This window comes from Myzus persicae, unplaced genomic scaffold, assembly GCF_001856785.1.
Source record: "Myzus persicae strain clone G006 unplaced genomic scaffold, MPER_G0061.0, whole genome shotgun sequence".
Taxonomy (NCBI): domain Eukaryota; kingdom Metazoa; phylum Arthropoda; class Insecta; order Hemiptera; family Aphididae; genus Myzus; species Myzus persicae.
This window is the reverse complement of record NW_019104156.1, coordinates 320,000-337,554: the sequence shown is the minus strand read 5'-3', so window position 1 is coordinate 337,554 and position 17,555 is coordinate 320,000. Positions and strand designations below refer to the sequence as shown.

At 29.5% G+C, this 17,555-nt stretch overlaps 1 protein-coding gene across 2 annotated transcripts in view; it reads right to left on the bottom strand.

The window, feature by feature from the left end:
- Positions 1 to 7,619: 7,619 nt before the first annotated feature.
- The window catches only part of LOC111039416, a 35,771-nt gene continuing 25,835 nt past the window's right edge, over positions 7,620 to 17,555 (bottom strand). Inside the window, exons 5-7 of one of the 2 annotated variants that reach the window (XM_022322933.1) lie at positions 14,960 to 15,253; positions 9,604 to 10,037; positions 7,620 to 9,301 (exon numbers count right to left, since the gene is read on the bottom strand). In XM_022322933.1, coding sequence (XP_022178625.1) covers positions 9,605 to 10,037; positions 14,960 to 15,253 — 727 coding nt within the window. In that variant the 3' untranslated portion in view covers positions 7,620 to 9,301; position 9,604. Of the gene's footprint in view, positions 9,302 to 9,599; positions 10,038 to 14,959; positions 15,254 to 17,555 lie in introns of those variants that run through there. The other variant, XM_022322934.1, reaches the window with a different exon arrangement.

Here is a 17,555-nt window from a genome sequence, read left to right as displayed (position 1 = left end):
TCAAAGTGTATTGTATTGCATGTTACTGTTATTTCATTCCGTAATAATTGGGCATTTCCCAGTGACAATATATTTTAATAAATAAATAAATATTTATTATGTACAATTATATAAGTATGATGATAATGTTAAATATAATTATGAGAAGCCTATTATGTATAGGTAAGTAGTGGATTTTTAGGCGATGTTTTTAAGTTCAAAATATTATGCGCACAGAACCTTAGAATATGATTCATTTATCTCAATATTCTATGGTAAAATCCGGCAAAAATGTACTATAATAATATGATAATCTAACGTAAGTACTTCAAAAACGAATATAAAAATGTGAAACAATTAAATAAATACCGTTAAAGAAACTATATAAATCAAAATGGTTGTAACATTATGCATCCTTAAAGTTCATATGACAGCTAGTTTATTAGTTTAAAACACTAGATTATTATAGAGGTCTGTTATTGTAATCGTGGCCGAAAAGTATTAATATTTAGAGGGCAAGCAAATTATTAACAGAAATTGTACATTTTTAAAAATATTTATCACACAAATCATTTTCCCAACACAAAAAATCCAAACCGACGAAATAATTAAATTTAAAAAATACGCTAAATATTTTCTCATCCCTAAAACAATTAGACCTGGTTGAAAAAAGCTCCAGAACGTTATAAGAAAGAAATAAGTATCAGTAATCGTATAAAATACCCAAAATCACAGGTACATAATTGGTTAATTCCATATATTTTATTTAGAACTGTATTGTTCTAATCTCAATACAAATGTATTATAAGTTTAAATTATATAAAATATTTCTTGTTTTTTATTCATACAATTTTGCACTTACGCTATTTACATTTTTTAAATTATGAAATATTAATGTTGGCACAATATTAATATTGGGTTTTTTTAATAACCTTGGCGATTATATCATATTTTAGGTATTAAATTATATTGGCGACTATATCACACTTAATACAGGACGATTTACCAATCATTCTCACCATCCTTTTTTCTTTAGCAATTAATTTATTCAGATGTTTTAATGGTTTGTATTACTTAAGGAGGGTGCAATGGGGATACAATCTTCTGTTTTTTTTTTTTAATAAGAACCCCTATTTCCTATCGTAAATAATTTATTGGATAATTCTTCTAAAACTATGATGTATTTAAAATATTTTAACGAGTAGATTTCGAGTTATTAAGCTTTGTGCACTAAGGGTAATACGTTTTAGGCACACGATAATGGGTGTGTAAGACATTGTAGGTAATTTTGTAAAACCTTTTTTAAAGGTTATAATCTTAAGTGTAAACATTTTAAATTACTGAGAAACTACTAGTCAGAATTTTGATATTAATGCCTCATAATTTTTAAAAAATTACTTAATCCATTACTTACATTAGAAAATAGGGACTCACATTTAAAAAAGAAAAACAGAAGTTCGCATCATACCTTGACACTTAGTAAGATGTACAAAAAATGTCAAGAATTTAAAAATGAGATGTTTTGGTTCATTTAAAAATACAAACAAAAAGAATTTTAACAAATTAATCATTAAATAAAAATGGGAACGAGCATGATTGATGAATCAATCACCAATTTGTGTATTGTATTAGTTATTGTATTATGGTTATATTACGTCCTGCGTGTCCGGCGCTTACGTATAGCCAAAATAATATGTTCCAATTTGATAAAATACATTTTTTACTATGAATATTCCTTGGTTATCTACTTTTTTTCTTCAAGATGCATCGCATATTTCAAGCCAATCAAATATCATTATTTTAGGTAAGCCTAAGAAAATCCGCTCTCGGCTATAGTAATAACCACATAGGGCAGCTGCTACAGTCGTTTAGTTAAAGTACTACGTCGTCTTCGTTTAACCTCTAAACCAGATCGGTCGTGCCGAGATGAGACACGTTATTATTACACCGTCGGCGCCGTCATAATAGCCGACCGATAAGTCGCGCCCACGCCGCCGCCGCCGCCGTGAAAGTCTAATGAACAATATTATTATCCTTTTGATATTATTATAATTTATAACCCTGCGGTCCGGGATACCGGGAACTGCTGCAGAGACCTAGTCTTCCTTGGATTACATAACACGAACGTTGTGGTGTTACATAATATTATTATGACGCCTACCACATAATAAACACAGTCCGTTGTACTCGCTGAGTCACTGTTATTTTTTCGGATATTCCGGTGTTGCTGCACGCGCGCCCGATTACTGCGAGATATTAATATTATAATGTTTTACAATCGTCGTCCGACCGCGTCGCTTACGACCTCGTGGGGTCGTACACGCTTCTGGAAAGGAAAAAAAAACGTAGTATTTCATAATCCGAACAAACACAGTTTATTACCATACGCACACATTATGCTCCGGCGGTGACGCACCGGACTTTCTTCGACGGGCCGGGCTGACCGGCATCCGGGTCGCGGCGGTGATGCATTAATTTCAGTATAGTAATAATAATAGAAAAATACAATACCAATATTATTATGATTCTGCAATAACGATACGTCTATACTTGTTTTGTCGGAAAACACCGAACGACTGGCGTGAAAAGTCAATAAAGTGAAATCAAATACATTCATCTCTCATCCGCTCAGAATCTAAAAAAGTAAGTAACAACATCCAACGAAAATATAACATTATAATATTAATAGCCGCATATCATAAAAATTTACATTTTACAGTCCACCGATCCTCATAGCCGCTATAATGGTTCATTGTTCAACGACAAGACCCCGGGAGATTAGAATCAAAATCAATTTCACAACAATGAACCTAAATGCCAGCGTGATATCGGTATCGGTGTCGCTGCTAAAAGCGATTCGATGCGAATGATAAAAACATTGATTCGGTAATTTGAATTGTTTTTGTCCAAGTATGCGAGTATTTCGAAGAGATTTAAGTCGTATACAAACCTACAACCGTTTATATAGTATTTTTACATTGCACTAAAGAGTAGACAATAGACATCAAATGTTATAAATGTTCTTGTGTCATTATTTATTTAATTCTCCTATAGATGAATTTATATTTGAATTGGGTAAGTCTCATATTATATCATATTATAAAAAATAAATAAATATATTATACTATCACCATTAAAAAAATAAATGGTGATTTAAAAATTTGTTTATATCATAGCATAAACGGCATTTACGCGTAAAGCTGAGTCCAATTTGGAAGGCCAAAATAAGCTTTTCTACAATAAAACATAAGTAACGTATACGTCACGTCGAAAACTGTTTTACATCCATATAGGTACAATGATGTGTATATAATTTGATACAATAAGAATATTTAGGCAAAAAGTAACAAGCATGACAGGTTATTAACATTATTTTGATGAAATAAACCACCCAATTGTACCGATAGTACAAAGTGTCCAAGTTCTGCAATATGGACCGTACAATATGACCGTTTACCATTTAATTGGTAGTACGGTTGAGCACTATCAGATACTCGAGGTTAAAAAGGATGGCACAAATTTAAAAAACGCCGACAGTCACTGCTGTGAATTATGGCTTCTAAAACACTAAAACTGTAACCTATATTTTAAAGTTGAAAGCTTGGAGGAATGGAAGAATGCGATTAATTCGCGGTAGACGCTACGCCTCTGAAATAAAAGCGTTTAAAATGATTCGCGGTGGTCAATACGTATAACTATCAATCGTACGAATTATAATTTTATAACCATGACGATCGAATGACTCTGTGGTTAGATTTGTAGAATCTTGTGCAGGAGTAAAATACGTGCTATGTATCTAATCAACCGTATCAACAATAATAATGTTTTATATTATTATCATGTTATGCTTGAATGCCTATATAAGTTAACAACGACGCACACATAAATAATACGCATTTTGTACGTACCTGTACGTTACTTTACTTAAATATTACGTTAATTTATTGCGGAAATGTTGATTCTCTACACTAAGGCGGTGATAGATACACTGAAAAAATACGATTTTAATAATATGGGTCGAAAGTGAGGTAGGTACCTACTACCTATATACAACTCAAAATAATATTGTTACCTATTTATATATGAGAAGATTTTCATTCCAAAATCGATGAGGAATTTCGAAGCCAAACTGGTTGATTTTAAGACCGGTTTTTATCTATATGTATTACCCCAGCGAGTTACTATGTAGATACATATTTATTAATTTACACAGAATGTTATTACAGCATAAAGTTTGTAAGAAATTTTCTTTTTGTCTAACATTTAATTGTATATTTTTCAGGCATTTGTAAGTACTTCAAAAGACAATTCGTTAACGATACCGTTAAAATATTGCTAAAGTGAATTATTATTAAAAATATAACATATGATTTCTTGTTTAGTTATTAGCATAAGTTAGAAGTTAAATATTAATATTCACTTAAAATATATTAAAATAACCTAAATAAGTTGAGTTGTATCCAGGGACGAAAACATTTGAATTATAAAAACCTTCACCTCCGCACCCCTCAGTACAAAACAGCAATAATCACATATTCAACAATTATAGCTTTGTATATTATAGTACCTACGTATACGCTTAATAATAAGAAAAGAATAGATACTTATAATTATTAATTTGATTATATTGATCCATAAATTGTGGATATAAATGCGATAAAGATATACTTGAAATTAGATTGTAAAGAAAAAAATGTTATCCACATTGGGTATTTAATAGTTATATATTTACATAATTTTATACATATTAGATTAATATTGTTTGCTATAAAAATTAGCTATTATTAAATTATTATAATATAATTCTCTAAAACGTAAATTTAATTCTCACTCTTTATATTAGAACTAATTGTCATCAGCTTTGCAATAAAATTAAAAGTATGAACAATTAATTTTTGATGATCGAATTCTACAAGATTAGCCTATTGGTTTATCTTAATAACATAATAACATAAAAACCATAAAGCTACCTAACTTTGAGGGAACACATGTGACCTTCAACATCTACTCATTAATTGGCCCTCTATTTATTTTCAAGTAATCGATTTTTTTAATTTCCCTTTTTTCCTCTCGTAATCTCAACTTTTCCAACATTAATGCTCTTCACTCCAAAAATATTTATTACTATACAAGTTAATCCACCGAACATAATAAGCCCCGTTACCTTAATTGAGTTATTCAAATTTTTTTTTTTACTTTAAGACAATATTTCGAAATTATTAATATTATTTATACTACTTGAGAAATTCTGTGAATAACAATAGGCTTGTAATAGATATGTTGGGTATAATACTATAGAGATTTTAAAATTGTAGTGATTTATATTAATCCATCAACACTTATAATTTGTAAGAATGGCTCAAGTATAATAAAACCGGATCCAATAATACATCAGCTAATTTATATTTTTGTAAAACAATTTTAAGGACTGTTTTCTTTAGTACAAACACTTTAGCACTTTAATTACTAATAAACTGCTCGTTTTAACCTTGAATTTTAAATTAAGCAGTACATACAAATTTCAAAAAAATTATATACTAAATAATTTATAGTAAAGGGAGGGGGGTTCTTATTTGAAAAATATAGGTTTGTATCAGTACAGGACACTCCTTAAATAGTACAAAATTTGAAGTAAAAAATAGTTTTTGAGTAAATAATTTAAAAATCCCAAATGTCAGAATTGGAATAAATTGATTATTAAAGAGAAAATAGCTGTATTAACTGTCGAACTATTATAGTTTTTTTACTAAAATCTAATTTAAAAAAAAGAAAGAAAATAGAGACGAAATTGCTTGGTAAATCACCTTGTATGTTGTTAAAAGTTGAGAATTTGAGATATAATGATTTACCTAAAAATCGTATTTATAAGAAAAAAAAATAACCAAGTTATTTTTCACACATTTTAATAATTATTAATAACCATATACCTGCACTTTTTTTCCATCCACATTCCATCTGCTTACTCTAAGAGTACAATTTAAATTATTATTTATGTTTTGGGTTTCATGTTTAATATTTCAAAGGGTCATTAATAGAAGACAGTATTTAAAAACTTATTTAAATAGCAATTAGCTGATCCCGTGCACTTCGTTGCTTGTTAAAAATGCCAACTTCCTTTTGATTGTGTACATGCCGATGAGCGGCTATAAGGGTAACCCAGCTGACAGCCACCTCGGTAGGCAATGTACTATACTTCGATTTGATGCATGCTTAAACCTGGTCTGCCCGATTAACCAATGTCACCCAAAAAATTTTACAAAAATACCAAATTTTACTAAAAAATTAAGAAAGTTGAGAGGAAAATTAGTTATTAATTAAAATAAACGTGCAAATTGTATACCTATACACATGCTTATACACATGGCGCCCGTGGGTGCCTTAAGTTTGTTTAAAATTTTAAGAGTGATTGCTTAAACTAACCATGATGAACAAACACTTATCAAAAAACTCACTGTAAAATTGTTCATTAATCTTCCGATTGATTCCACTGTGAAAGGAGCACTAAGAAAGTATAAATGAACTGTTTTATATCACAGATGAAAGATACTAGATGGATCTGTTTTAAATGATAAGCGATAAGCGTGATGACTTGACTAAGAGAAATAGGGATTTATTTTTATATTCATAGATATATATTGATAGATGGTAGAATTTTACTTCTCGGAACAATTCATATCTACTCGCCGATCAAACACATAGTTAAATATACAAGAAGTTATGGTTGCATGTTGATATAGAAACCCACAGATCCCTTTAAAATAAAAATTTTGAAAAATCTTTTCTTAGTGGAACTTGACATTATAATATTGATCTATCCTCAAATTTAAATTCGACAACTCAAATAAGTTCGGCTCGGCGTTAATTATTGCTAAAGTAACTTTCCTTTTTATTATAATATAGAGATAAAATATTTTGTGCGGCGTAATGTATAGGCAACATTTATATATTTTCGTATTAAATAACGAATATTGGTGTTATATTCATAATACGATAACATATCTATGTATTTCTACAATGCAGATTAAATAAAGAAACATGTATTAAATCAATAACCTATCCTAACCATCTGGTTACCTATAATATTCCAGAAAAACATGATATTTGTTGGGCCAATAACAATTATTAGTCATGTAAAAAAATTGGAAGTTAGTAAAGTTTATGTTAAATTAACTTTTAACAAATAATAAAAATTTGACCTAATTTTAGAAAGTACTGTTGTTAATAACAATAGAGAACAACATTTTATGATTTGATTACAAAAATAGTTAGAAACATTTTGGTTTTTACTACAATTTACTCTAAATACGGGTTTTGATTTATAAAGTACTATGTAACATTTGAATTTGAACAACATATTAATATAAATAAGCAATGGGCTCATTAATAACAAGCATCATACAAATCAAATAATTATTAGATTGGATATTGTATTTTATATTACATAAAACGCTTTATATCATCAAACTATTATGATAAAAATTAAACTATGGTGCCTAAATGTCAAATGTTTTCTTATGTTTTATGTTCAGATATTATATGCGTTTAGGCGTTTAGGTATACAGACATACAGTTATACTCAGAATTAGTTGATTCAAGTTATAACGTTGAATAATGAATACTAATAAGTAATAACAAACAAAATATATTGATACACAATTTATTGATAGTAATATTTTTTAAATTAAAGTTTTTATATTAAGAGCTAACAATGGAAGTGTTTGAAGGTACAGAATCTTAAAAAAAAGAAATTAAAATATCAATTCAATTAAAAAACATGATTTTAAAAACAACTGTGTTTGATTAGTGCACAAAAAAATTACAAAATACTGACTATAATAATACTATAAATATTAATACATAGTTGTGTACCCAATACATCAATGGTAAATACACAACTGCCATGTATTATTTTATGTTATATTCTATCTACATTGTATGGCTGTACATCGTAATATATGTTTGGTGTTTACAAAATTCTAAAACAAAATAAATATATTAATATAAATAATAATTGATTTAAAACAATATAATATTATATCATGACATAAATACACGAGTTGGATGATACGGTTATTATCAAAGGCCCAAAACACTATTAAGACATCGGTATATTTTATCTGTTAAATAAACTTAACCGGATCTTCCATAATCTATAAATGAAGATATTATTATACAATATAAAATAAAATTACTAGTATTATGATAATATTACTATTGTAGCTACTATTGTATAATGTAAATTTAATACCTATCTATAGTTGAACTTTACACACACTTGTTATTTGGTTATTAATCATAACTAATAACTATAAATGGTGTATACAGTTATAACTCAACACTGTGTGTAAAATCAATATTTTCGACACTTTTTTGGAGGAGAATACGATAATAATAAACAGTAATAAACTTTAAACTTAGTTTTTATTTTATATAGTTTATTTTATGATTACGAGTTCAAAATATGTTTGAAATGTTTTTTGTATAAAAACTAGGAATACTGTTAATTATAAATCATCGTTATAATAGTTTATATGATACCTAAGTAAGCAGAATCCGTGTATTTACATAATAATCGTATCGATATCACAAATAATATTTTAAACTGTTCCGAAAACGCTTTTTCCCATAAGTGCTTCCGCTCCACGCTTCGAATTGAGCAACCCCAAATCGAATAAATAAATAAATAAATAAATAAATAAATAAATAAATAAATAAAAAATCAAACAAATAAATAAGTTAATAAATAAATAGATGTGCTAAGGATGGGACTCGAAATACGTTTTTCATACTTCGACCGAACTTGAGATGAGAAAGTATGTTCAAATTAACAAAAATCATTCCGGCATTTAATTATATATATATATATAATATATATAATAGGTATTGAAAACATAAGATTCGATGAATTTGTCAGTTGGGCTGCGATTCCAGTACTCCACTGGTACTCTGCGTGTTTCGACTGAACGTAGAATATTATAAATTATAATATTATGCATCCAGCTCGACTAGGCTCGAAACTATGACAAATTATCGAAGTATTATGTTTACAGAGTATACACAATAAATTATTATTTTTATAAAAATGAGACTCGCTTGTTATACCGATAACATAATATTATAACAGTTTATCATGCGATAAATAAATAAATATCATCCTACAATATTTGCGCATTCCGCATACTAACTATAACCGTAACTATACAAAATAACTACAACTATAAAACTATGTTGAGCTAGACGAGGTATCGTATATATTTCCTAATGACTTTGAATATATGCTGCCACGCTGCGTCATGGATCGAAAAAAACGTCGTCTATTCACCTGCGACAAAAAAATTCGTCCGTCATTATAATATTATCTTACGACGAAAATATATATCTGCAGATAATCGCAGTAAACTATATTTATTTATGATAAATATGATACATTTTTTTTTTAGCACACTATTTTATTCATGGGCTGTAAGTTGTTAGGTACATTGAACAACAAGCTAATTAATAATAAAGTTATAATATTATATATTTACTGACAAGAAGTGCACACGAGTGAAGAAACCCCCAGTATATTTCGTGATTAAAAGATTTATTATTATTTATATAATAGGTACTTCGTGCACCACTCACTTCAATGTGTCAATGCCGATTCTATGTTGACTGCGATGGTGGACGATTCCGACTTAACGTCGTCTGCGACCGTAGACGATACCAATTTTATGTCGTTTGCGACGGTGGAAGATCCCAACTTTACGTCGTCTGCGACGATGGAAGATCCCGACTTTACGTTGTCTGCGACGATGGAAGATCCCGACATTACCCCGTCGGCGACTGTGGACGATTCCGCAAGTTTCTTCGCGTTTCGAGCCTGTACCAGTTTGTTGATCTCGTTGTAAGTGGTCATCATGGGCACCGAATCGTCCGGCGACCTTTGCGACACGCATGACGAGAATATCATCTCGCAGTCTTTGTTGTCTTGACCGTCTTTGGCGGCTTTCATGTACTTGAAAAATCGCAAGATCTCCGGGTTCTCGGACGACGGTTTGCGCAGTTCGTTCAGCTCTCTGGAATACCAAACAGTTACGGTTAATATTGTTTTTGATCGACATTTGCAACGCTATACTACCTACTCTTCACGAAGGTGAAAATTATTTTCCGATTACTAAAGATAGTTATTACGGTATTGTATTAAAAATTGATAACGATTATTTGTTTCAATAAATTGCACAAAAATAATATTATAAGCTATAATACAAGAGGCAGATCATATTATTATAGTATGTGTTTACCTAATAGTTTATAAGTTTAATTGTATTATTGTTATTAATCTAAACCTCTGCAGATTCTAGTCAACTTAAATTTATATTTGTTAATGTTTTTGAAAAGAATGTAGATATTTTATATTTTGCTTAATCACACTAAAAATTATACTAAACAATAATGTTTGAATATGGTTCATTTATTATAATTTATAACATACACGCTAATATACAAAATTTTAATCAAATTAACATCTCGATTTATCAGAACTTAATCTGCATCTACACTGACTACAGTACAAATGTAATTGATTAATTGGTTGACACTAAAAGTTATAATATTATCTGTCACGTAGGTATGAGAGAAGTTTCTATATTTTANTTATTTTCCGATTACTAAAGATAGTTATTACGGTATTGTATTAAAAATTGATAACGATTATTTGTTTCAATAAATTGCACAAAAATAATATTATAAACTATAATACAAGGGGCAGATCATATTATTATAGTATGTGTTTACATAATAGTTTATAAGTTTAATTGTATTATTGTTATTAATCTAAACCTCTGCAGATTCTAGTCAACTTAAATTTATATTTGTCAATGTTTTTGAAAAGAATGTAGATATTTTATATTTTGCTTAATTACACTAAAAATTATACTAAACAATAATGTTTGAATATGGTTTATTTATTATAATTTATAACATACACGCTAATATACAAAATTTTAATCAAATTAACATCTCGATTTATCAGAACTTAATCTGCATCTATACTGACTACAGTACAAATGTAATTGATTAATTGGTTGACACTAAAAGTTATAATATTATCTGTCACGTAGGTATGAGAGAAGTTTCTATATTTTAGATTTTTTGTTTTGATATAATAATTAATAATAATAATGTATATTATATTTTGCCAATACGTATATTAAAATAGTTAAACTGATTTATAATATGATTGACTGTTATCTTAACCTTAATTTACCATATGTTCATTACTATTCTAAAAATACCTATTTCACTTTACAAGAAAATATTTTGACATATTTTTACATGATCCAATTATATAGCAAACTACGTGATATGGTTATTGTAAATACTTTTCGTACACTATGTTTACTTTATGCACGTGATACTGGTTTAATACATACCTACGTGATTCACGATTTTACGATAGGTAAATAATTTATAGCGTTTATAAAGTTGCAAATTAAAACCATTACATTATAATATTATGTTAATAAAAAAGGAACGAAAATAAGTAGGTGATAAAATAAATTATGTCCAAATTTCAAATACGTTCGTAAACGGATTTTATATTAGTATGATCAAACGATTAATTGAAGTATAACTGAACTTTGTGTTTACATTTATTTCACGTACTGTAATCAAATCATTCTCATTAGTCATTAGAGAAAATATGCTAAACATTTCTACAAATTTACAACTACTGATAGTGATATTTGGCTTAAGTTACGAATTTACGATTGTGTTATCAAACTTTCACATTTAGCCTCCTTTATCGAAATGACAAAAACGTACGTTGGATGGCAATTCGTTTATAAAAACTAGCTTAAGATGATTTTAAAACAGATTTTACTTTAAAAATAAATCATCGGATATGCTTATTTTATCTATTCTATATATTATAATATATACACACATAATTTTTATAATTAAACAAGCCGGGTACGATATTTATTAGTTTTTAAAATGAATTTTGATGTAAAATTTATTTTTACTTTTTAAGTAGGTACATTTTTGAATAAATTATTCAAGTATAATCGAAAAAGTAAGATTGTTTACTAAATAAAAAAACTTAATTGCTCTAATAGCTTATACTAACGAGTGTTATGAATGAAGGTACATTATACAATGGCAAATAAATATTCTCGCGGTTATTATAGTGTAACCCAATTTAAATATTACAATAAATAAGCTATTTTTTCATTTTGATTAAAGTGCTTTAGAATATGTTATAAGTGTAAATTTAATTAACAAAATAAACGCTTTATTTTGATTCAGATTTCTAATTATGAAGTGAAACAAAATATGAAAATCTGACGAAGAATTACTATTTGAATGTGGATGGGTGTCATGTGAATTATATTACCTGAATATGGATTCAATTATTAAATTATTGTGTGACACTCGAATACTCTATACACCAGGTCACCTATTTAATATTATACATACGCATAACAGTAAATTTGTTTTATAACATGTGTTGAAGTATTTAAATATTTTAAATAAATATTATTGCTTAAATAATTGAATATTTACCATACAAATGGTTTGTATTATCTGTATAATTAAAGTTGATTTAACAAAAAATAAATATTACTACTTTAATAAATGTACCTACCTACCTTAAATAATAATAACAGGACTTGAAGTTTTATTTTAATAATTGAGCCTATAATCAAATCTTGATTCAAATTCAAATTAATAATTTTGGGTAATATTTGAAATTAGTATTGCATTGACAAGTCGGAGCAATAAATAGTACAACAATATTTTTCTTTTCCCGTGTGAAAATAGGTACAGCAATGCTTTTTGAAAATTTTAAAGATTTCATTAAATTCTTTTTGAATACATTTGAGTACTCGAGCTCTATATTATTATTATTGTTTCTTTCAGTATGAGGTTTATTGGAAGCTATCGTTATTAAAACTAACGTGTACGGTGTTGGCTTGTACGTTTCAAAATCTATCACTGGTCGCACAATAAAACGATTTTAATATGCCTATGTTGTTTGTATAGTGTATAGCATAGATAGTCCTGTACACCATCATAACTCCATTATTGTTCCATACAGCCAATTAATAATTTCGATTGTATAGATTAAGTTCGTTCAAAGCACCAACTACAAGTATCCGCAATAGCCTGTTATGTCTCATAATAATGAAAATAAAATAAAATAATTGATGACTATATAGTTAATAATAATATCGTTATTAACAATAATTGTTCGCGGATGCGGTGGTCGCGTGACGTGTCGTGATTTTAAGCGGAATAGAAAACAAAATCGTCGGCGATGACTGTTCTTTAAATATTATACCTACCCGTCCGTTTAGGTAATAATATTATTCTAATAACATGTTTGTCTAACAGCCTAATAAGAAGAAGCTCGTCACGACCTACATATCGTCGCAAGCACCAGCAAAACAATAGGCACGCGATTAAGCACTTTTATGCTCGTCGACCGAGTGAAAGTATCGTTGTACCACACGTGTACATTAATTTGGTAACTTATTAATTATTATAACTTATCGTGTGCATTGTGCTAAATAGAATAATTGCTGTCCGACAACCCTGCGGTGCAGAACGCCAATCAACCGTCGATTGATCAAACTATGTTTTTATATGTTTGTACAATGCGATATAATAATAATTGCAATATGAATAATATAATTAATTGCGGCGAACAAGCAAACAAGAGGTACTTGTACATAGCAACATATTTTATATACAAGTTGCAAGCTCATCCCATAAGCATAATATGCTTGAACACGGATTAAAAATGAGCTAAAAATAAGATAAACAAATTTTAAAATATTAAAATAACGACGAATACTTTGACTACTGTCGGCGGCGTAAATAAACAACTACCCACTGCTGCATAAAACCATTTGCATTGTGTATTTGCGTCTAAAAAAATCTAATAACGGCTGTGCGTAGTTTTACGTAGAACTTGAACGCAGTGGTACAATAGCGATTTGAACACAAATGAATAAGTACCTACGCGATTTTTTTTTGATTTTGTAATAACAATAATACAATTCGTGACTTTGTAATAAAAATATACGATTTCGCAAATGAAAATCGTTATTTTATGTCCGAATTGGTTTTTAAAGCCACCGAAAAAGGAAAAGTAGTTGCTGCAATAATGTACCAGTAATATTGTTATGTCTCCCGCAGTCCCGTGGATCGTGTATAAATATAATATATTAATTTCTAACTGCAATAGTATTGTGACCATTGTAAATAAATAGTTTGTGTTTTATATATTTACAATCTCTTAAACGAATCTAAATTTATAAGATCATCCACCTACATTATAATATATAATGTAAATGTATAATTTATTGTATTAAGTATTAATTTACCATATTATCTTATTGTAAACATTTAATAGATAAAAAAACGTTTAATTTAACAACTTTATTTGTAAATATTTATGAATTTGATTGATAGTTAAAGTCAGCTGTACATTTAATGCAATTAAAAAAATAATAAATTCTATTAAAATGTGTATTACATTAAAACTAACCTACTAAGTACTACTTGTAATTATACAAGACTTAGTTTGCATATTAAATTTCTAAATAGAAAACATTTTTTAATTAGAATCTATTAGAGTATACTACTGCAAAGCTTTTTTATTTTCAATAACTTCTAATATTTTTGGACTGCCTTCTAATGCCGATCGTGATGGCCTCCTTAGTTATTTTTTTTATTTCAATAGTAATAAAAAAACTAATATTATTTTTAGATACTTTTTGTCATTTTGAAGAGTTCAGTAGCTAAATGTATATTCCGTTATTTATATCTAGCACCCAATCCACATCCCACATAATTAGAATTCATTAAAAATCAATGCTCCTCTTGTGATACATTGGTAAGTACCTTCCTACCCAAAAGTGTAATCATACGCAAAATAGATAATGAGTTTATCTACACAAAAATCGGTGACAAACCAATAACGTGCACTGACCTGCTGAGCTGTGCCGATACGAGATTGCTGTAAGGCGCGAACTTGGCTGGGTTTTTGTACATCTGGCACACCAACCGTTCCCGGCACGGTTCAGTCGTGTATCCGAGTTGCTTGTACACCGTGTCGATCCTGGATAACAGTGGGCTGTAAAACGGATCGTAGTTGGCCAACAGGTGTGAACTGGCCGGTATTGTGTGGAACACCTTGAAGTCCTCGGTCTTATCCTTGGTGTAATAGTTGCCCGACTGGAGCTTGGTGCTGGACACTCCGTTCTGGCCGTATTTCAGTGGATACCTGCAGCAGTCACGTTATGACGAATAATTAAAACATTGTTTGTATGTTCATATATAAAGTACCTATAGGTACTGCAGTTTTAATAACGGTTTTTATTCGAGGGAAGTTGGATGGGTTGAATGTCTATTTAAGCGGTAAAGTACGAGTGTACCACGCCGTCGTATGAAAGCTATAGGGATATGTTTGAACTTTGAAGTGCAGTAAACCCATCCGAGGTGGTCGCTTATCAGGAAAAAGGGTGAGGTGACAGATATGACGATGAATTATTTGCGTATTGCTTAAAGTCCTCCCCTCTAACCCCCCAACAACAAATTTCAATTGTACCATGCCACTGAATTGCATCAATCAAACACTACATTTATCTAATTTTTTTTTATTATTATTAGATTATCAATACAATAATATTATTAGCTATAATACGCGTGGATGTATTATTATGACTACCATCACGTACGAACAACAAAAATAAATAAAGCGTCAGTTAAACGTCAACTCGACGTCTATTTTTTACCGCAAGTAACGTTATACTTATCATAGTGCCAATTGATCATATAGTTGGAACATTATCTCTCGACCTAAAAATTTTAATTAAAAAAGTAGAAACGAGTGAGTTGTATCGATGAAAAATAAACGATGTAGAATAGGATTGTATCGTAATAAAGCACCGACACCCACATAATAATATTATCATCGTTCATATTATAAACTTGATTATCTATTTTTTTAGTCTTAACGATTGTCAATCGACGAAGACATTATAATATATGGACCACATGTATATATAATATATGTAGCGACGCAATCAATCGATTGATGAATCAAGAACATTTAAATACCATCGTAGGTAGCTCGTATAATATATATATTATGCGTATGGCCTAAAAAAAAAATACTGTTATATGCTGCACCATTTAAACTCGATGACATTTCATAAAAACGCAATGACCGGCCATTGGGCTACAGCAGTCAGCGAGTCTTCCGAAGTCGTTTATGTCTATATTGATTAGTATTGAATCCAACACAGATGCGGTTTCAAGCACGATATTATGACCGTCCGAGACGCGAGAGTGCATACGATTAATTAATAACAATATTATATTATAATATTATCTTGTTCCGTTTCGATCTAACCGAATGCGCGATTCGAATAAAATTCTTTCGAATCGATTGACGTTTAATACATGGTGTTTGGAAAATAATAACGGCTAACGAGCTCTGCAGTGGATAAGTAAGTATTAAGTAGTATGCAGAAAGTTATATAGGTACATATCTTCGCCAGCTTACCTATACATACCATGACAATCATAATATTATGAATTATGAATATAATATTGTGTGTATACACATTTCATTGTTTTCGGATTTGGGGCGTGCAGTAAAATGTGGTCATAGTTCCTATATAATACTTACATAAAAAATAGTCGTCTGCTATAAAAATGAAACGCTCACATAGGAAACCATGCGGCGGCGGCGGCACGTAATACAAACAGCGGCTTAGGCACTTTAGGCAGCTTACTTTAATACCACGTAGGTAGGTAAATTATTATAAAATACTTATATTGTACTTTTTTATACGATTTATCTGCAGCGTTATCTGCAGCAAAGTAATCCGTTTATAAATGTCCGTAATCTTCCGGCCGGTGGATTTTTCAAATTGCTCTGCGACGGATTTTTCGTTAGAAATCGGTAAACAATGTTGTGTGTGTATAAAAAGGTGTTTTTTCTTGAAATTTCTGTCGCACTGAATGTTGTACGTGCCGTTTCAGCAGCGTATAAGAAGAACTGCAATAACGGAGAAACGGCGAGATTCCTTGCAGGCCTGTCGCAATCGATGTTCGCGTTATTTTATTGTATATTTATATTATATATAGTATTGTATTATACTATATGTTACGTCCCGTTTCCAATGTCTCTTTTTCATACGTATACTATCGAATAATAATAATACATTAATTATTATGATAAATTAACGATGTTTTGAAAACCGGCGTCTCGGTTCAAGTTCGTGACGCGTGCTGCAATGGTTGTATATTGTATATTATAATAGTGATATATTGTGTGTGTGTCTAAAAAACTGCTCGGCGCTTCAATTATTTCATCATCCTATCAATGCAGTAGTCTATCAATAACAACAATACGAATGTAACAATAAGCTATGAAAATAATATATCATAGAGAAACATATTACTATTAATACAATAAAAATTTAGTGAATGTATGTATGTTATCACGGCGAATAGCTTATTTCGATTGCGTGGGCGTTCAATTTTTGAAAATATAGTTTCGACCAAAATTTAAGAAC